The sequence below is a fragment of the Leuresthes tenuis genome, unplaced genomic scaffold, assembly GCF_036924035.1.
Source record: "Leuresthes tenuis unplaced genomic scaffold, fLeuTen1.0.hap1 SCAF_10, whole genome shotgun sequence".
In the NCBI taxonomy this organism is placed as follows: domain Eukaryota; kingdom Metazoa; phylum Chordata; class Actinopteri; order Atheriniformes; family Atherinopsidae; genus Leuresthes; species Leuresthes tenuis.
Window position 1 is genome coordinate 9,901,968 of NW_027325364.1, and position 21,517 is coordinate 9,923,484.

The window sequence follows — 21,517 nt, forward strand, 5'->3', positions numbered from 1 at the left end:
TTTTCTAATTGTAGTTTCATTCATTTTCACTTTAAAGATCTTCAGTCAAGCATGTAGAGTCTTTGTGTATTTCTGAAGTTTCCATGAGCCTGACATGTGCTGACCTTGGGGTGAACTTGTTGGGATGTCCACTCCTGGGAACATTTGCAGCTGTCTGGGGTGAATGATATTTCTGGGCTGCACAGTGGTGTGCTAATTAGCGCTGTCACCTCACAGCAAGAGGGCTGTTTGTTCGAATCTTGGCGATTCTGAGTGGTTTGCATGTTTTCCCTGTGCATGTGTGGGTTCTCTCTGGGTACTCTGGCCTCCTCCCACTGTGTCTGAGATAATTGCTGATGTCTTTCATTTTTGACATTGTATAAATACACATCTAAATCCTCCAGATCAGCAAACTGCTAAAACTTCTGCTTTCTGCTGTCAATTTTTTTATACTGCTGTCTTAATTTCCCCTGCAGTCCAGGTTAGTTTTTCTGAAATGAATAGGACTTTAAACTGTTGGTCTTTTTCACGTGAGATCAGTGTTGTATCATTGATTAGATTTGAATAAGCAATCCTACAAGAACCATCACAAATATTTATTTAGCTTCCATAACTAGTGAAAAAAAAGTTAATTTAAATAATGAATTGTTAAGATAACAAAAATATGCATGTCAGGTTAATTGGTTACTCTAAATTGTCCGTAGGAGTGAGCGTGAGCGTGCATGGTTGTTTGTCTCGTTTGTCTCTATGTGGCCCTGTGATGGACTGGCGACCTGTCCAGGGTGTACCCCGCCTTTCGCCCAATGACTGCTGGGATAGGCTCCAGCCCACCCGCTACCCGACTGACGGATTGACGGTATAGGAAATGGATGGATGAATTGTTAAGAATAAATATCATGTTGCAACACGATTCTTCTGCATTTATTATTGCCTGAGAACATTTCTTTTTGTCGTGAGAAGAATGTGTCTGTGAAAGTCCCATACGAAGAAATTCAGTCTTACAGTAACAGGATTGCTTTCTCTGAAGTGAGATACCGAGAGCGGACACCGATTCCACTTTTTGTTTCCTGGGCGCATATGACGTGTCACGGTTTAACCGCAGTATTTCATTCATCCACCAGGGGCGCTGTCCTCTGTTTACATTTTCAATGACACAATCCACGAGCATAATCCAATATGGCCGCGTTGTAGAGTCTGCAGGCTAAATTTATTCGTAATTTTACAAATATTTCTAACTCTAGATTTCAAAGTAGATATTTCAGTTGCAATGCGGTTGCCACTTCACGCCGTGTGTTTAAGAGGCCAGACAGTCTGTCGAAGGAGCTTCGTCGTCGCATTTCTGAGGTGTTCAGGGCACAGAGATGCTAACGTTTCCCACTTCAGTCATTCAGCAAGTCGCTGCGCACAGACATGCCAGGCACTTATTTACAGAAACTACGGAGACCCTTCTCGAGTCGTTCAGTAAGAATATCCGTCTCAGTAGATAGTTCTTATGCGAACAACGTATTATGAAAAATCTTTTTTTTATGCTTTATTTAAAAACACTGACAAACAGCAGTGTTGGTTTTCACAAGAAAAATGACATTGACAAATAAATACATTAACAGTCACCTTGCTATGTGTAGGCTACTTGTCTTCTCTTGTAAGCCACCCACCTTTAATGAGAGCCAAGTTCAGTAAGCTCATGACAGTACCAGAAGTATTTGACCTGCTTAGTGTTGATTTAGACTAAACAATTTAAATATCTTTGCTTGAGAAATGTCAAATTATTAATCTTTTATCAAAAACGTGAGTTGTTATTTTCCTCATAATCAGCTTGTCTATTAATTGATTCATTTGAATGTATTTTTTTTTTATTAACACCAAAGGAATGTTAAATGTCTTTTATCAGATGTCTAAAGTCCGTCTCCATTTTACTGGTTGGTCGACAGGAAAAAACACCTTTTGAATCATGGGAAAAATCTAGCTTTTGTTGTTCTCTCTGTCTCTTTAGCTGTGCTTCAAATCACCTAACCAAATAAGATATGTAGTACGCAGGCTTTTTGAGAATGATTTAGTACACTGAATTCCAGGAGTGTTTTAATTTCCTATCTTCCTTTTTTTTGCTGGTCATCAGGTTGGGAAAAGTAGACCTGCCACCTGTTGGTGCAAAGGATGTCCTGGTTAAAATGCTGGCGGCTCCAGTCAACCCATCTGACATAAACATGATTCAGGGTATTTGCTTAGTTGTTGTTTTCATTCATCAGAACTAATTGACAGAAACACTTCTGACCTACCAGTCCAGTGAAGAAACGTATGTTGAATAGATGCTCTTATAACATTGTTTTCTCCTTTAGGTACTTATGCTATACTGCCTGATGTCCCAGCTGTTGGTGGCAATGAGGGTGTGGCCCAGGTCATCGAGGTGGGCAGCAACGTGAAGTCTCTCAAAACAGGAGACTGGGTTATCCCAAGAGATGCTGGTCTTGGTAAATTTAAACTCTGATCAAACAAAAGAGTCAACAGACCACAACATTAAAAGAAATCGGAGTTTTGTGGCTTTGTGCGAGCAGGGACGTGGAGGACAGAGGCAGTGTTCGCCGAGGATGATGTCATCTCACTGCCAAATGATATTCCCCTGCTGTCTGCTGCCACACTTGGAGTGAATCCCTGCACTGCCTTCCGGATGCTTTCTGACTTTGAAGCTCTCAAACCAGGTAATGTTTTCCACATGTCTCCTCTCACAGAACTATAAACTCTTGGGTCTAACAAGTAGCAACTCGGCTGATGAAACTATTTCAGTAGCAATGAAATCTGGAAATCTGGACTTTTTTGTTAGTATCAACAATAATTCAGTTCTTTCTAAATATATGATAGGTTGTACAACAGACAGTTTCCGTCTGTGTCTTTTTAGGTGACTCAGTCATCCAGAATGCAGCAAACAGTGGTGTTGGGCAAGCTGTCATACAGATCGCTGCTGCAAGAGGAATAAACACTATAAATGTTATTCGAGACAGGTAAAATCAGGTTTTTAGAATAAAGTTAAACTCATAAACTTTAGATATTTCAAGATATTACATACAATCTTTTTATGAAACTAAGGAAATTTCTTTCTTAATCAGACCGAGTCTGAAGGCTACCTCATAAGAAAGAGAACTGTTTTTTTTAGCGTACTAGCATTTATAACTGCAGTAAACTACTTCATTGTATCTGCCCTTTCAAAGGCCAGAATTTACACAGCTTAGTGATAGGTTGAAGGCCATGGGAGCCAGTTATGTAATCAAAGAAGATGACCTGAGGCGGCCTGAGATGAAAGAAATGTTCAAGGTCTGTGAGTCTCAAGATAACTTTAAAGATATGATCACGTGGCATGGCTTTCATTATTAGAAGTATTCTTTGTTTTTGTTTTTTTTTAAAGACATGTTTAAAGCCTAAACTTGCATTAAATGGAGTTGGAGGCAAGAGTGCAACAGAATTGCTCCGACATCTACAGTAAGCATGCATAAATAATCTGTATTAATTTATATAACAGCTGTATGATGCACAGAAGAGACATTGATATTTCTTTGCCACATGTCTTCTGCTTACTTCAGGTTTGGCGGATCTTTGGTGACATATGGAGGCATGTCCAAGCAGCCAGTTACTGTTCCTGTGGTAAGACAGTGTTTCATACTAAAGAGATAAAGTTTCACATCCTGGAAAATGTGTCCACTTGCATGCTCAGTCAGGGTGAGATGATTATATGGATAACACTTCTGACTGGCATGGTATCTGACTCAGAGAGAAAGCAAGTAACTGTTTTGCTGGACATTTTCAGCAGTCGCTTAACAGCTGCATTTCACAAAGATATTCTTTTTACAAATGTACACTTAATAAACTTTCTGTTTCCAGAGTGCTCTTATATTCAAAGACGTGAAGGTTAAGGGATTTTGGGTCACACAGTGGAAGAGAGTTCACTCTCATGGTGAGTTGGCATGACGCTACCTTATATATATATATGTATATATATATATATATATAAAAATCGGAAAAAGGTTGTTTAAAACTACGTTTCTCGATCCTAGATGGGAAGCTGTTTAGAGGCATGCTGGATGAATTATGCTCCCTCATCCAGCAGGGGAAGCTGACAGCTCCTGCATGCACTGAGGTGGGTCTTGAAGACTATCACAAAGCTCTGGATGCAGCCATGCAGCCTTTTACTTCCAGTAAACAGATACTGATTATGTGAACTTGCTGATTCATGACAACAGTGTATGAACTGAAAGTGCAGTTCCATTACTGACATATTACTGGCAACCAAATGCAGTATTCCGGCACATACTTAATAAATGTGTATTGTCAACATACTCAAAGTCCAGTGTCTGTTATGTCACGTGTGCAGTGTCGCTTCTGGTTTTTAGGTTTACGGCAGCAATTAAAAGCTTTTTAAAACTTTTTATAGTCCTTTGAAAATGAAAGCACACCCATTTGATTTCTATGGTCTTACATGAGGATTTGAAAAAAAATAAATAAATAAATCTGGTCCTCTTGTCAACATTGCCAGTGCAATACTTAGGCATAGAGAGGAGTTCATGACTGTTTCCATGATTGCAAGGTGTCCAAGTCCTGTGGCTGCAAAACAAGCCTGAATCATCAGTCCTCCACCACCATGCTTGACTGTTGGTGTGAGAGATTTGTGCTGATATGCTGTGTTTGGTTCCCACCAAATAGTGCTGTGTAGTATGACCAGACCTCTCCACTTCGGTCTCAGCTGCCTGAAGGGCACTGTTCCAGAAGTCTTGCGGTTTGTTCAGATGCAAAAATGTAATCCTTCCAAAGTTTTCTTCTTTAAACCTTTCCAAACAAGTCCTACCTGTTGAGTCTTTTTCTTCTTGTACTTTGATTCATTTTTACATTCAATGTGTTAAGTGAGGCCTGTAGAGTCTGAGATGTGGTTCTTGGGTTTTCTCTTTGCTTTACATGGTCGAACCTTGGGGTGAACTTGCTATAACAGACACTCCTGGGAAGATTGGCAACTGTTTGAAATGTTTTCACTTGTAAATAATCTTTCTCATTCAAAAACAATGGACTTCGTTTTGTTTGAAAATGGTCTCGTAACTCTTCCCAGATTAATGATCAACAACATTTGGTTTTCTAAGATCATTGCTGATGTCTTTCCTCCTTGACATTGTGTTACCACATTCCTGAATGCTCCATACCAGCAAAATGCCAAAATCTTGCTTTTGTAGAGGCGCTCACTCTTGATGGGAAATGGAGGATGATGTACTTTAATTTCTGCATGACAATAGTCGTAAACAGTAACACAGGTGAAATCAAGATAATAAAGCTTTATCTGTTATGTTCAGCAACAGATTGCTTATCTTCTTATATGACCACAAGTGCAATAAATCTTAACCTTATTATTGTTTCAAAAATAGTGTTATCAATTCATTGATTCTTTCATTTGAAATAAGATTCGTACAGTTATGTGTAATTGCAGGGTTTATTCATTAGATGAAGCTGAGTTTGACACTTTAAGTGGAAAAAACCTTTGACAAAAGTCTTAATTTGATCCAGAAACTTAGAGTTTATGGTACTTCTGTCTGTTGAAGCAAAAATTTTGATTTACTTACTCAAAAAATACAAGAAATCTTAATGAAAAGGCTCACTATTTGAGCCTCACTGTGGAGCATCATGTATGTACATAGTAAATTATTAAATTGTCTTCTTCTTAGACCTGCCACAGTCAGACTACATAAACTTACACAAGTATAATGTTGAAAATTGCTTTGCATAAATGGTTTGTCAGTGATGTTGGACTAACATCTTCTATTGAGTCATGGATGACTTCAAACATTTTAGGCATCAAATGGGATACTGATGAGCACTACCAATAGGCCATCAGCAGACTTGTAGCCATTGAAAGGACCAGCAACATCCCACCATGAATGGAAACTCCTCCTTCTTTTAGCAGACAGTGTTCATACCTGTCATAGTCTACCTCTCTTGCCGCGCAGACATGGTCAGCACGGCAATCACTGTCACAGTCTGTGAGGTCATAGCTGACAGAGTTAAAATCATAGTATTTTTGCAGGTAGCAGGGATCAGTAGCCATTTGTTCCAGAACCCGGTGCATAGAGGCTGGAGAGGCATCTGGTACTCTGAAACTCTCTGTGAGACGATACTCTTTCTCCCAGCGTTCTGTGTCTGCATTAGCGTAAGTGAGGTTCAGATAATACGTCACCACATCCTGTTCACGCATGTGGTTAAAAAAAGAAAAGAAAGCAGAACAATAAAAGCATTAGAAATGTTTTCTGGAAACTACACAGCTATTCCTTTACAAAGGCTGTAGTATCTAGACGAGCTACCTAAGATATTTGCATGTAAATTTACCGTTTATAAAACGGCCATTACTCACTTTGACTAGGAGTGTTTCTGTGTCATATTCAAAGACACGAATCCCAGGGTTGTTAGCTCCATTCACAACTCCAGGAAGTGTTGTTTCCCATGGTGTGACTCCTGGGCTGAGGAATATTGTGCTTATAGGTGAGCCTGGCGAAAAAGAAAAAGGATTATCTCTGACTACTGCATTATTACCACAAATTTATGTTAACATCAGAGCACAGGATGTGAGAGATTGACTGCAATTATGCAATGAAAAAATAAAATTCTGTTATCAGGTGTAGTCAGACACTGTTGCAACACTAGTAATAGTGGTAGTATTACACAGTGAGACCTACCCTCTGAATTGTAGAACATGCGAAAGCTATCAGTATGATGATGGCCAAAGAACTGCCCAATTATGACAGAATGATGCTTCTCAATTAGATTCAGATATTGCTTGTTGAATCTTGATGTGAACCAAGGCTTATTTCTTTTCTTCTCAAAGAAACCTGGGGGAACGTGGCCAATGATGTACACCTTATAGAGGAAACCAGTTTAAAGTTAGCTCAAACCATCTAATAATATTGTTATATTGACTCATATTTTTGCAGGGGCTGATTTGGGCCAAAGCAGCTGAACATACTTTCCAGGCTTTTTATTCTTTCCTCATGCAGACATGAAATTAAATTTTACAAAGACTAAATAAGGGTGATTACAGTCTCTAGTGTCCAATAATATAGATGTCCTCACTTTTGAATTTAACTAAACTCTTGTCCCCCCCCCCCCCCAAAAAAAAGACAATGCTTTGCCTTCTCTTTGTTGTTGGTTGCCTCTGTAAGAATTTGATCCAACCAGCTAAACTGGCCTGCAGGGTCATCCGAGTTCTGGGTCACCTTGTTCTGATCATAGTAGAGGTTGGTGTTAAGGACTAGCATCCTGAACCCAGCACGGTTCAGCAGCTTTTCTGTGTAATATCCACCTGTACCAAGAAGAACATTTCAGAAATGGTTTTTTGGTTGTTTTTTTTAGCCATATATCATCAGCTGATATACAGCTTTGAAAAGCATTTGTGTCTGGATCTGTTCACCTTTTTTAAATGATTCTTTTGACATTGGATCCAACCACTTATTCCATATTTCTGCTATTTGGTCATAGATAGAGTTTGGAGCTCCGGGAAGTTGACTCTTGGGGTGGTAGTCATGATTGCCCAGTGCAGAGTACACTTTAGTGTCTAAAGAAGGCAAAAAATGCAAAAACTTTCAACACTTCTAAGTTAATAAATGTTAAAACAGCATGATGAATGTTGACTCCGCATGTTATCCCCTATAAAAAGTCAGTTTTTGTCCCTAGATTTCTCACTTACGTGGAAACACCTCATTTATGAGGTGACTGAGGTTGCCTACAATGTTGATCACTGCCTCTTCTCCGAGATCCTCATTGGGCACATGTGGTGTGTCATCTCTGTGAGAGCAGACACGATTTTTTTCATGTGATTTCCAGTGTAAACTTACATTGGGGCTCCCACAGCTGTATTATTGTGGTGAACAAACAAGCCTCTCCAGTTGTGATTCTGACACATTGAGTCTTATAAAATACATAAACACTACACGTGTTACCCTGCAGATGAACATGAGCCCAACCAAATTCACAATAAAACGCGGTGTCATTTCATAGCAGATATTTTACATACCCTGTCCATACGATGAAGTCAGGGTCCGGGAGAATCCTCTTCATAGCATACACAGAGGAGTTGATCAGGTGCCATGGTGAGTCACAAACGTAGTCTCCAAATATACCAGCACTGGCTGCTGGCCGTTTACCGCTGGATGCGCAAACCAGTCCTGGGTTATCTGTCAGTGTGTACGTTGGGTCCCAGTGCAAATCCGTGATATGCCAAAACCGCCCTGGATAAAAACGACGCGTAATTACGCACAGTAAGTCATACCTGCACTTTGAGTAAAGATACGCAAGAAATGCGGCATATAGTTATAATATTTTTGCTACTTACCCGACAGCGCAAAAGCTTCTTTGAGAAGCAGACAAGATAAGAACAACCTTACTGGAGACATGCTGGACTCTTTGATAACAGCGAACACCCGTCAAAAGCCGCGGCGTGGTTTGAGAGGTATACCTAAGTACATAAAGGGCAAAGATAAAAAGAGATAGCTCCAGCTATAAATGACGTGTCTTTGCCATGGGAAATGCACCATTTCAAGCCAAGTTTCTCTCTTCCATAACACATGCTATATTAACCCAAAGTCATACTCACTGCAAATGGATTAACAATTTAATGAGCCTCTACGATAATAAACGATCATGGTAAAGCTGAGGGGAAATAGAAGCACGTGAGACTGTATTTGACTCTCTAATAGATTATTCATAAAAAAAAACAACAACATAGGTCTACGGCCCCCTTTCTCAAGAGGGCAAAATAGAAATATCCACATTTCAGATAGGTCAGAATATAGACTAAGATTAAAAGATTACAACACAAACTAAAAACATAACTAGTGATACTTTAATTATGATAAAGAAGTTAACGTGTCATTTTTCTGCGGTAGGATCATATAATAGTTTACGGATGAGGGGCTATGATACCAACATTTGGTGTAATTTCGAATGATGACTTCACAGTGGATGATATGGGCTTCATATGAGAATGCCATGGAAGGCAATCAGAAAGTTAATCTTGGCAGCTAAGTGCTAAATCCCTCCCATGTAAACTATTTTTATGCTGGCTAAAGTCAGTAACAACTGCCCTCTAACGCTCATGATGTTTCAGCATACAATAAACCCTGATGCGTTCATAGTACAAATTTAATATAATTTACAATTTAGATCTTAAAAAGTTTCATTACGGAAAAGTACGGGGAAGTAAGAATTATGTAAAAAATAAAAGGCCGATGTATTCGTGTTTGTGCTACCTTCCAGTTGCACTCGTATTTCATATTGTCATCTTTAGAATTGAAATAGCTGTAGCCGCAGTCACTGATACCTTAATCCTGTCCAACCTTATTTTTATCTATATACAAATAATACATCCTAATTTTGAAATCATTAATATATAAACAAAAAATTACTTTAACTACCAAGCAGTCCTTATGTATCTGATATTTACGACAATTTATGAAGGCAGCACACTTGTCCTTTTTTGCTCGAGTTTTGTATTTCAGGTAGACAATCCGATGATTTACACTCTGTAGAGTGACATACGCTATAAAGTGTCTAAAAATCATTACATTTTTATAAGAGTCACATTGTATATTTCTTAAAAGGAGATCAGGAACATTTCCGACTAAACTGTGAATGGTGGTCTGACAGTCAAAACGCAGGGCTTAACTTAATGTTTATATTCCCGCGATGTGGGGTTTTAGCGGGATTTATGCATTGCGCATGCGCGATATGTTGAGTTTAGCGCGCGGGACACTACAAGTAAGGATATACACAAGTGCGTGCGGCTGCCAACCCTAGCTCGGAGTGTTACTAACCTAATTTGTTTTTAATAAGTTTCATACGAGTTGCCAACATGTGGAATCAGGGTGAGTTCAATGTACACACGGTTGTTTGTGTGTTTAAAGCGGTTCGATGGGCTTGTTGATGTAGTCTGGTTGAGGCTAACGTTAGCTTGGCTATGAAGTTGCTTCTTTGTTGTTGTGAGTCGAATGGTTATGCTTGTAATTAGTAAGTTGTGCGTCGTTGAAACGAGTGGTATGCCTAACAAATGGCGCTTTTCATTAACTGTCACCGTTTGTCTGGATTTTCAGGAGGGTACAATGAGTCTGGAATGGGTGGAGGTTACACTCAGTCTCCTGGAGGCTTCGCATCACCTGCCCTATCCCAGGGAGGAGAAAAGAAAGGGGTCTGTGACGAAATTAACAATGTCAGATTGCAATTCAGTAAAGAACAAAAACAAATGTGAGGAATGCAGTTGGGGGGGGGGGGGGGGGGGGGGGAATCGAAATTAAATCAAACGAGTTCAACTGAATGTGTCGTTTTGAAACCTAATATACCTATATTTTCCTTTCCCCACTGCACACGTTATGTTTAGGGATAAAAGTACTGATTGACTGAAATTTGGATGATGAATCACTGCATTAATATTTTGTGTATCTTTTTGTTTATGTCTTTATTCCAGAGAACTCGTGCCACACAAATAATCCCCTGTACAGTGTCTCAGCTGATGTCTGCCTCACAAGCTGATGAGGCCTTCAGAGTGGGAGATGTGGAGGTGACCCAGGTGAGCTGAGTTGAGCCAAGTCAGGGTGGGCATGGTGATACATCATGCCACTCAAAATAAGAAAATGTTATCGTGAATGGTAGAGCAGTTACTGGCCAACGTCTATCATTTCATTGTTACACTTTTAGATACTAAAACTAGTGTGACTGAGAAACCTTTAAAGCAGTTTAGGTGTTTTTCTATGTCAGGTTCTCCATCTAATTAAATCTAAAAACAAACGGATGTATCGTTTTGTATCTGCGCAAAACAAAGATTTTTAAGTGTTAAATATGAAAGCTTAAAGTAGCTCATATTTAACATTTAGTTCATCTGTGAATGAACTTATCAATGTACTTATTGCTAAAGTCAGTTAATACAGTTTATATGTGAGTACAGGGAGTAGTACCATAACACTTTTTTATATCATGACACTCCACTGTTTACCAATCAAACAGATTAAACCTTACATACTGCGAAACTGTTACTGCCGTTCAACAAAACGCAATGATTCAGATGTTGTTAATCTTTCCTGGCTGTTTCGCTTGATTTTTGTTCATGATCTCTGTCATAGGTCACCATTGTTGGTATAATTAGAAGCACAGACAAATCCATGACCAACATCCAGTACAAAGTTGATGACATGACCGGTGCTCCCATGGATGTGAAGCAGTGGGTTGATACTGAGGTAAGTGGTGGCCTGTGAAAATGTAATTTTTCATACATCATTCAATGAATTGACTGCTATCAGAAAGATCATTACTTTCTGCTCAATGACACATTTCACCTCTGAGGATCTATTTTATTCTTAACCATAGCTGACTTTAAGCTAATTTAATCTCTAATACAGCAAGAAAAAAATCTGTTTAGTTAAAACTATATTTCAGACTCCAGGTCCAGAGTTAAAAAAAACAAAACTGTGATTGGTATCATGTAGAACTAAAGTACAAATAGTCCCGAAGTAATCAGTCTCTTCAGTATTATTCACAAAGCATGATTAAAAGCTACTGGAAGTCTGTGGGGGGCTCTCCTGTGATTTGAGTATTGAATGGTGTGTGCAATACGCCCCAAATAAAATCATTACTCCATCTTGACATGCAGCAAACTTTATTTGTACTTGCTCAAGGCATTGACTTCAATGTTCACTTGTTCTGTGATAAGATTTCAAAGATATTTAACCTTATTGCAAATACTAAGATTAATAAAGTCCAGAAATATCACATGTCCGCTTTGGTCCTACAGATCATATGAACACTTGTACCTGCATTATATTTGATATACTTTTCCTCTCCATACACTGAACTAATAGTAAGGAGCTGCCTGTGGTCAGCGCTGCTCTAACTAGAGGCAATCTTTATTTGCATATGTGCATGATATGATTCACCTGTACACGTTTAAAAAGTGGAGAGACAGTTATAAAATACCTCCTTGTTGGATATAAGTAAGGTTAATGTACTGTAAGATTTTTGACATTTCAGAACTTACCCCAACATACATATGTTTCTTATCCATATAGGACCCAAGTATGGACAGCACTGTCCTGCCCCCAGGAACGTATGTCAAAGTCTCTGGAAACCTGCGTTCATTTCAGGTGAGTTCAATCTTAAAAACCCTCTCCTCAATATTGAGAAGCAAACAAACACTAAGTGCTATGTCCTTCACAAGGTCACTTGAGAAATCTTAGCTGCCACACTAGGACTTGGACACTTGAAGTGTTTGGAAGGTGTTATTGAAATATCTCTTTTTACACCATGCGTCTGAATTACAGTTTGGGGCCATTCAGGACAGTCGTGGAATACTGACATCCATAATTGCTTTGGGCATGAAGAAGATATTTGCAGATAATTATAGTTGTTAGGATGATGTAGTTCATATTTTGACGTTTATTTGTTTCTTCCTGTCGCAGAACCACCGATCCGTTGTGGCCTTCAGTGTCAGGCCCCTGGATGACATGAATGAAATCACCTCACACATGCTAGAGGTTGTCCAAGCACACATGGTGCTCAGCAAACCTCAAACTATGGTGAGAAATTGAGAGGAGCATTCCTTATGTATAGTTTAAAACGCGTGAGAATGTATAGTTTAAAACGCGTGAGAATGTATAGTTTAAAATGTGTGAAAATGTATAGTTTAAAACGCGTGAGAATGTATAGTTTAAAACGCGTGAGAATGTATAGTTTAAAACGCGTGAGAATGTATAGTTTAAAATGTGTGAGAATGTATAGTTTAAAATGTGTGAGAATGTATAGTTTAAAACGCGTGAGAATGTATAGTTTAAAACGCGTGAGAATGTATAGTTTAAAACGCGTGAGAATGTATAGTTTAAAACGCGTGAGAATGTATAGTTTAAAACGTGTGAAAGTGTATAGTTTAAAACGTGTGAGAATGTATAGTTTAAAACGCGTGAGAATGTATAGTTTAAAACGCGTGAGAATGTATAGTTTAAAACGCGTGAGAATGTATAGTTTAAAACGCGTGAGAATGTATAGTTTAAAACGCGTGAGAATGTATAGTTTAAAACGCGTGAGAATGTATAGTTTAAAACGCGTGAGAATGTATAGTTTAAAACGCGTGAGAATGTATAGTTTAAAACGCGTGAGAATGTATAGTTTAAAACGCGTGAGAATGTATAGTTTAAAACGCGTGAGAATGTATAGTTTAAAACGCGTGAGAATGTATAGTTTAAAACGTGTGAGAATGTATAGTTTAAAACGCGTGAGAATGTTTAGTTTAACACGCGTGAGAACGAGGAACGGAGGTAATACTGAGAAACCTAACAGAGCGTAGTCAAAATGTCTGTCACTCAGTGATGTGCTCTCAGGCGAAACCACTTCTATTTTGGATGTGTATATTCAGAGAAAACAACCAAACAGGTCTGTTCTGTCTGAGGTCATCTGCTGCGGATGACTTTGGTCTGTTTATAACTGATTCCTAAAAGTTACACATTCACGCAGTGAAACCTTTTTATCTTCATGTAATCACTAAATATTTAACCTGAAAGACAGGCTCTCATTTGAATTTGAGAATGGCCTTCATTATGTTCTGAATAAGTGAGTTAATGGTTTATTTGTCTCTCAGTCAGGTGCTGGTGGAGGAATGAGCAGTACCAGTGCCCTTGTGTCACGGCCAGCCACACAAGGGATGGGGGGGAGCTACGCAGGTGCTAACGACATGGTTAATAACGGTTTAAGTGGAAATCAGAATCAGGTGAGCATATATGAGTGACCAAGCAGCTTTTCCTGTAAGAATCAATTGCATTAATGCATTACTCAGAAAAACTCAGTCTAAAAGGGAAGTTATTAGTGTAAAAATTTTTTTTTTTTTGCAGCTTGTGTGTGATGTTAATGTCTATTTTTCTCACAAGGTGCTGAGTTTGATAAGAGGCTGTCCGGACCAGCAGGGTATCAGCATTCAAGATCTAAAGCAGCGACTCGGCAGCATGAGTGTAGCTGTTATTAAGTAAGAAGTTTTGCCTCAAGTTAAAAAAAAAAAACGAAGTAGTAACGAGGTGTCTTTTGTGGTTTTATAGCGCCTGAAAACAGAAGAGCCGTTGCTTCTAGAAAAAGAAAAACAGAACTTGTTTGCATTGTACCATTGAGGAGTTCTATTTTAGAATCTATAATAATCTAAACTAAGTCCATTTAAGTTGAGACCTTGTTTTTCTTGTACACTCGACCTTGGTAAGTTCTGCCACGCCAGACACCAAAAACTTTCTAATAAAGATTTATCCACAGATGCACTCCCTGTAAAGGCAAATATTTCCCAGCTCAGTTTTCAGAGTTGCACATTATTCTACTGAAAGATTTAATTACATTTTTAATCCATGTCTTCTGTCGGTATGTTAATATATATTTGAAAGTGACTGCCTGGTGATGTACCTGTAGCCAGCTCTCCATGCAATTTAGTTATAAAGTGGAGATATGAAAATGTGCTTGGTATTTTTAATACTTCCTATCTACAGTTGTCTTAAATAAACGTGTGTGTGTGTTCTCAAAACTGAGAAGACAAACTAACGGGCCCATCTGTAAACGTTCTCGAAGGCGAAGGCTTTTTTTTAGGGTTGGAATGAGGTGATGGTGACTTTGTCAAATGAATGTCTCAGTGAAAATTGAGAGATCAAATTAGTTAAATTGACATGGAATGATGAACACTTTGTATAATGGCTGCTATCTTATGTGATCTCAACACTCTTACGATTCGTTTCTTTGATCATTCGGCCTGTTTAATCCTTAATTTACTTGATTTATTTTGCTCTTGAAAGATGTATTTTGTTTCAATAATATAGCTGAAATTTCAGACCTCATTAATGCATTTCTTTTATGTGCTGTTTAAAGTAAAGTGCTGCTCTTGATTCTTTGTGCTTTGACAGGCAAGCAGTGGAATTCCTCAGCAACGAAGGGCACATCTTTTCCACCATCGACGAAGACCACTTCAAATCAACTGACAATGATGACTAGATAACTTCACCTGCACCTGTTTGGTTACTTATTTGAATACGAGCTGACAGAAAGTTAGTGGTATAACTTAAAGCTATGATCTCAGTCAAACTCGCTCTCATCTCTTTAATGTCAAAAACCTTTTGGCTGGTGTTTGTTGAAGAACACAGGGTTTGGTTAGACTTTTGGTTTCCACATCCTGTATTCCTGAGGTTGCTTCTGCTATTTTGCAAGTCAGTGAAGTGACCTGTTGAAGCTGTTTGCAGTTAATCTAATCTTTCTGTATGCATCCTTCTTCCTCCTGTAAAGCATTTTGTAATTTTAAAGATTTGGAATCCAAGTACTCCATTTATTTTTGTCTATGTAACTCACTTTTGCCAAAATTAAAAATATTGTACAAAATACAATTGATCCTCTACCTTTTTTTTTTTTTTTTTTAAACGGGAAGTATACTATTTTTAAATGGAAATAACACTAACTTGACACTTTTTGTTGCATTAAAGGTTTTACTTGGGTTATAATTCATATCACAAATACCATGATGACAAGGACTCACAAGTTTATTTAATTTAAATACTTTGATACTTTGTGTTAGCTACAATACCACAAACTGAATGCTGTGGGTCTCAGGATTTCACACACTTGGCAGACGTGCATATGCACACAAGGTTTTTTGTTGTTTTTTTTGCTGAAACGTGAGCAAACAGTACGAAACCACATGTGTAGTTACTATATGATCATTTGTCTTGTACAAATGTAAACCTAAATCTCCATACAGCTAAAATATTGGTGTAAATTTAAAAAGAAATTATGTACAATACATGCATCATTAGTCACCAGTTGTGAAAACTTCTTGCAGGTTGTACTGACTTTGTTGAAATTCCTCTACATAGAATGGAAATATTGTAAGAAAAAAAAAAGACAACAGCTCAAACTAAGTTTGTGTTCAGACTATCAGTTTGATGTGGTGGGAGGAGGAGCCTCTGTGTAGTCTGTACCTTCCTGTCGATGATTAGTTTTTAAGAGTTTGCATATACGCTTGGAGGAGGTTGATATGTGTAGACATTGCAACCTTTTTGTTCCTCTGCTGTGCACAGGAACTGACTACATATAATAACTAAATGTTTCTAAGTATTGCACAATGTAAAAACAGAAATATACATAAAATTATAAGCTACTGCTGTCCCCCATGTTACAATATAGTTAAATCAACATATTCCTAGGAAGTGTTTGCCACACGATAGTATTTGGTCAGTTCAAGTTTGAGACGAGTAGCGAAATAGGTGGCACACCTGCAGACACTTTCCTAGAGAGAGAAGTACTTTCAATGGTGAAAAAAAAATATATAGGTAAGAAGAAATTTTGCAAATCACATGAGGATTTTGTTCCAATGAGTACATAGGATACTAGTTGGACGATGATGATATAGTTTGATATCAAGTTGAAGAGTTTCAACACATCTGAGACATCCCAGATAGATCTTAGAATGCCTTAGTACACAGCCATAAAACAACTCAAATACGGTGATACCATAGTTGATCATAAATTCAGTTTCCACTGCCCATGTGATGTTTCAGTGTTGCAAAAGAACATTTTTAGGAGAACACGATGCTTTCCTGTGCTGTCTTCACCATGGATACCAGTGACTCATCCACAGTTTCATAGTCGTGGTCACTGTCCACATCTGCTGTCACATCATACAGATCTACTGGGGAAAAGAAGAATACAGTTTATTATGATGATCAATATATACATTACATCCTTAATACTCTAGGTATCTTTTCATTATTTGTTCTACCCAAATGTCTTCCCTACAGAGGTCTTATTTTTCAACCATCATGTCATTTCCCTAATTCTTTCTTGAATTTTAACTTCTTCATTCAATGAGTCCTTTCCAAAGAAATGTGTTTTTTAAAAAGTGATGAAATCACTTTTTCAAAAATAATTTTCATCTTAAGAAACCACAAACCAAACTAAACTGATGTATGTGTGTGGGTGGGTGTGTCACAGAAGTTTAGTTCTTTCCCAAAGTATATTAAAAAAAAAAATCCAGTGTTTTACTGTATGTCTCTTCATTTTGACTCCCACATATACTGTACTGGTGCCATAAATTAAAATGTAGATGAATCCATAGTTGAATAAGGTCCCTCATACAAGAGTATGTTCTGTTAGAGAAGAAATACATTGATCTTGTGTATTAAGAAGTTAGATGGCTGTAATAAAGTCTTCACCGTTTTTTTTCGACTGCTCCATTTTTACGTAAGTGTTTGGCTGGGCCTTCTTTTTTGCCGTTTCAGCCTCTGAGAGCTTTCGGGGTGCAAGTGGTGGAGGTTCATCATTTAAGCCATCCTGAAAAAAAATGTGGAAGTAAAAAACCAACAAAAACAAAAAAAAAAATCTGCTTTACTGTAAGTTACTCTTAAAGTGGAAGTTTCTGTCTTACATTTTCACTCAAAGGCTTTCTGAAAGTCATTGCATGTAACACTTCTTGGATGCTTTGTCACATTGTTGGTTTGATGAAAAGCTATACTCACCGGAGGTGGCGGAGCTGGGGGCCTTTTTTTGTTATTTAAAGTCAAAGCGCTGAACTGGTCGGTTGGGGTGCTTTTTTGTTTATTTTTGGCTTTACTTGTCTTGGATGATTTCTTTTCAGATTTAGATGATTTTTTGATGGCACTTGATGATGACAAATCACGTTTTGGTGGTCGAGGTGGAGGAGCTTCGTCTGTGTTACCCCTTTTGCGAAATTCATAATAGAACATGTCTGTCACCTCTGTAACTCTTTCTATGCAGCACTTTGGCGGTTGACCCTGAGGCCATGGCAGAGGGTGCTTGGTGAACGAGACAGAAAGGGAGAGCCACTGGGTCGGGATCTCAAAACAGTAGTCAGGCCTGTGTGGAAAGCTTGCCTGAATGGTGGGCTCCAACATACCAGCCTCTATCCTGAGACATGCAGTCCCAACAAGTGGATCTGGCTCGAGTTCAGTATCACGACTCACCACTTTCACATCCAGTGGCAAACTGAAGTCCTTATTCAAGTCACTAAGTCTATACTTCTTGTTATCACCGAGTATCTCCACAAAGTGACCCTGCATGTAAATAGGCAGCAAAACCTCTGTTTTCTCATCTTCCTGTTTGACCTCTTCTTCATCATCGTCATCCACATCGCTTGGGTCTGAAAGATGCTGACACAAGAGAGCCTCAATGGACTGCTTATTACCTTTGCTACTTTCACAAGGTAACTCCATTCTAGTGTAGCTGACAATCTCTAGCTGGTCCCCAACATTGAGTGCTGGCAGGCCTTCCTCCTCGACTTCCTCGCTATTCCTTGTTACACTGACCTTCAGACCTGGTGTCTGGGTTGAAGCGACGTACAGTTCATACACTGAATTAAACTCTCTCGGCCGCCTCCGTAATCGTCCGCCATACTGCTGAGACACCAGGAAGTATTGCTTTGTCTTCCGGCTCTTCAAGCTGGATAACAGAAACATTGCTGTGGTTCCTTTTTTGTGAAAAACCAGGGTCTGGTTCTTGTTCAGCTCCGGCAGCCAGCTGCTCTTGAACAGGGAGCAGGTCTCCGGGCCTTCTAATATCTCCACTACTGCAGGGAACGATTCATCTGGCTGAGACAGGACCTCTGAGAGACTGAGGGGGTTCACGAAATCAACATCTTTACACTGCTCGGTGACGTCAAACACATCCACTTCTAAGTTGGACGGGAACTTCAGCACATTCTTCCTCACTGCAGAAAAAATAGAGAAATTGTGGGAACACTTAAAGTAGCTGAACCGAAACTGTAGTTTGCTTTGTTAATAATGAATGGTATACACAGACACTTCATAGATAAACAGCATCTTATATTGCACTTGAATTCTTAATTATACATAATTATCATCAGCAAAGTGGCTTTTGAAATAAAACAAAAGGACTCACGGAGAAAAATCGCTCTGCAAGATTTCAGCTATAATAAGGCATTTTGTAAAATATTTTTCTGACTGATCCACTGAGGTTAGAACAAATTCTATTATCCTACGTTATCTATTGTGTCATTGTATAAGGCTTAAAGAGCTCATTATTGACATTACATGTAAAAATCTGTAAATGAACAAGTGTGAGCGTAAACCTGATTCCTGACCCCTGTATGAAAAGGTACTACCTCCAGTAGGGTTACTTAGGCAAGACCCCCTTATGCTACCTGCCTACCTGGGATATGAGTGTAAGTAGCTTTGGATAAAAGTGTCTGCCAAATGCATAAAAAATTAGCATAATGATATGAAACTAAAACAGCAAAGTAAATCAAATTAAATGTTTCATGTCCTTAAAAAGGTATTGTGTTCAGAAGCGAAGGCAATCTTTAATTGCATTAGCTTTGAATCTGAACATGAAATGTACTAACCAATTCTGATCAACACACATACAAATGAGTTTGGTTATCATTTGATAAAAAATAGTTTTAGGAAAAAGAAATTTATTCTCACAGCTCATGATGGCATGGACCTGGTATACCGGACTGAGGATAAGGGGTCGCTCATACTTTGTGGTGTTTATGAAACGAAACCTTCGACTACGCAGGGAGGGCGAAGACATGATCTCCTGCAGAGTAAAGCATTCCTCGCTCTCGCACTCGTAAAACTCCCCTCGGGAAGACAGCGGGATGCACACTTCAGCTGAGGCTTCTTGTTGTCCTTTTACATGGCACCGCACATGACCCTCTTCACCCTCGTGTCGCACAATGGAGAGCACAGTCAAAACTCTCCCGGGCCCCAAAGTGAGGGTACCAAAGGTCATCTTGGAGTGGCTGCTGAAAGTGAAAGGAAGGGAGGATTCCAAGCCTACAGGCCGTAGGCTCAACAGCTCCTCAATTGAACTGTATGGCATCTCATCTGGGACCACTTTGAACAAGCCTGAAAAACAATCAAGTGTCAGTGAACAGCTTCAAAGAAAATGCTTTTCCTTATGTGTATCTCTGACTAACCTGTGTGGTTAATAGGTAGCTCAAATGTCTCATTGTTTCTGACATCTTCACAGGAAACTGACAGCAGTTCAATACGAATGACCTTTATCAGATCCCCAGTAGAAAAGCACACTTCACTCCCAGAAATTTCATATACCGAACCTAAAATGGTGAGAAATGGACAAAAATGTCAATCTTCAGCAAAAGAAATACTTTATTATGAATCAGCTTTTTCAAAACTCAAGTCATGAACAAGACTTCACAAGTAACAGAAATGTATTCTTTAGCTACAAGAACATCTGATCTGCGATTAACAGGGAAAAGAATCTGTTATGTATGAAAAAGATAGAGACAGACAAAACATAAAGTTCCACGACACACGCGGCAATTTAAGCTAATCTGATTTCTTCATCTTTTTTTCTGATCCACACTCAAACTTTCATTTCTCAGTTAATAAAACAGTGAAAGGCCCACCTTGGAAATACACTCCAGAGCAAACTTGTAGAATTTTTGGTAGACTGGCATTGTCCAATGATGCAATGAACTCCTGGAGCGGCAAAGCAACGGTGCCTGCCATCGCTGTTGCCTCGTTCAGCTGCAGTAAAAAATGAAGGCAGGTGGCAAACGACAAGCACAGCAATAAAAGGAGAAGCTCTCAGAGCAAAAACCACAAACATGAATGAGGAAGTTACAGGAGTTATTTGCACAAGCTTTGCATTGAGACGCTGACGTCAAGTGATATGACAGAGGCTTTACTGTGCTGTAACGATCTGAGAGAAAATAAGATTTGTAATTGATTGCAGCAATCTTTCAGCATAATACCATTAACAAATAAAACTGCAGCCTATTTCTGTGAATATGAGAGAGAGAGAGAGACAGAGAGAGAGACAGAGAGAGAGAGACAGACAGAGAGAGAGAGAGAGAGAGAGACAGAGACAGAGACAGAGAGAGACAGAGAGACCAAGGATTGCTTAAATTGCACATGTAACATTCCTAGAAGAGCAAACATGATCCGCTTCAATCAAAAGGACAATATTATTTTTGTTACTGTATCCACATTCGCAAAAAAACGCAGCACTGATGAGAAAACAGGCTACTAACAGTTGGAACTTGAAAGGACAGTCAGACGTGTTCCACTCAGATAAGCCAGACAGGTTTTTGGACCACTTGACAAAACTAAATTTTAATCCCGTTCTAGTACTATCTCTAACTCCTGCTTCTGATCTGATCTGAAAAGTGTGATCTGCTTTGACAACTTTTTACCACCCTTTACTCACGGCTGGAAAAATCATTACCGTCACTTCACTTCCTCCTCTTGCTGAGGATAGGCCAAATGGTTACACTTTCTCACATCTCCGCAGCATCAACCGACTGTTTATGAAATGTATCATAAGATATAAACCCTCAATTATTAGCCTGGTATTTTGTCCGCACCCTTCCTCCCCACCACCAACACCACCATAGTAGGTGCAAAGCCAGTCTTTTTTTTTCTTTGCAGCGCTTTCTCATTTTGAGTCAGCAGTTTGGGTGTTGAAGCCTCCTAGTGTTATTTTTGGGAATTAAAATTCTTGTACACTGCAATTTTATTTTTGG

General features: G+C 38.9%; 4 protein-coding genes across 5 annotated transcripts; 2 read left to right on the forward strand and 2 right to left on the reverse strand.

Annotated features, from left to right (window-relative positions):
• The first annotated feature begins 1,143 nt into the window (after positions 1-1,143).
• Positions 1,144-4,310, forward strand: mecr (mitochondrial trans-2-enoyl-CoA reductase). The gene is made up of 10 exons (XM_072393254.1): positions 1,144-1,440; positions 2,096-2,193; positions 2,316-2,447; positions 2,532-2,675; positions 2,873-2,975; positions 3,183-3,285; positions 3,377-3,450; positions 3,552-3,612; positions 3,850-3,922; positions 4,023-4,310. The coding sequence occupies exons 1-10, from the start codon at positions 1,247-1,249 to the stop codon at positions 4,184-4,186; spliced, it is 1,146 nt and encodes a 381-aa protein (XP_072249355.1). The 5' UTR covers positions 1,144-1,246; the 3' UTR covers positions 4,187-4,310.
• Positions 4,311-5,693: 1,383 nt separating this feature from the next.
• Positions 5,694-8,729, reverse strand: smpdl3b (sphingomyelin phosphodiesterase acid like 3B). Its single transcript, XM_072393860.1, has 8 exons — positions 8,330-8,729; positions 8,012-8,225; positions 7,685-7,782; positions 7,409-7,552; positions 7,131-7,300; positions 6,678-6,858; positions 6,356-6,489; positions 5,694-6,187 (listed from the first exon to the last, which is right to left on the reverse strand). Exons 1-8 carry the CDS (start codon positions 8,388-8,390, stop codon positions 5,825-5,827), a joined length of 1,365 nt encoding a protein of 454 aa, XP_072249961.1. The 5' UTR covers positions 8,391-8,729; the 3' UTR covers positions 5,694-5,824.
• Positions 8,730-9,720: 991 nt separating this feature from the next.
• Positions 9,721-15,395, forward strand: rpa2 (replication protein A2). Its single transcript, XM_072393859.1, has 9 exons — positions 9,721-9,860; positions 10,086-10,180; positions 10,457-10,558; positions 11,109-11,222; positions 12,051-12,125; positions 12,441-12,557; positions 13,613-13,741; positions 13,899-13,993; positions 14,904-15,395. Exons 1-9 carry the CDS (start codon positions 9,848-9,850, stop codon positions 14,989-14,991), a joined length of 828 nt encoding a protein of 275 aa, XP_072249960.1. The 5' UTR covers positions 9,721-9,847; the 3' UTR covers positions 14,992-15,395.
• A 1,006-nt stretch (positions 15,396-16,401) lies between these two features.
• themis2 (thymocyte selection associated family member 2) lies at positions 16,402-20,593 on the reverse strand. Of its 2 annotated transcripts, none has more exons than XM_072393861.1 (6): positions 20,399-20,593; positions 19,946-20,086; positions 19,449-19,874; positions 17,505-18,712; positions 17,202-17,319; positions 16,402-16,678 (listed from the first exon to the last, which is right to left on the reverse strand). In XM_072393861.1, the coding sequence occupies exons 1-6, from the start codon at positions 20,499-20,501 to the stop codon at positions 16,566-16,568; spliced, it is 2,109 nt and encodes a 702-aa protein (XP_072249962.1). In that variant the 5' UTR covers positions 20,502-20,593; the 3' UTR covers positions 16,402-16,565. The 2 variants fall into 2 exon arrangements, with proteins under 2 accessions (XP_072249962.1, XP_072249963.1); XM_072393862.1 differs by having other exon boundaries at positions 16,402-16,675; positions 20,399-20,592.
• Positions 20,594-21,517: the final 924 nt, after the last annotated feature.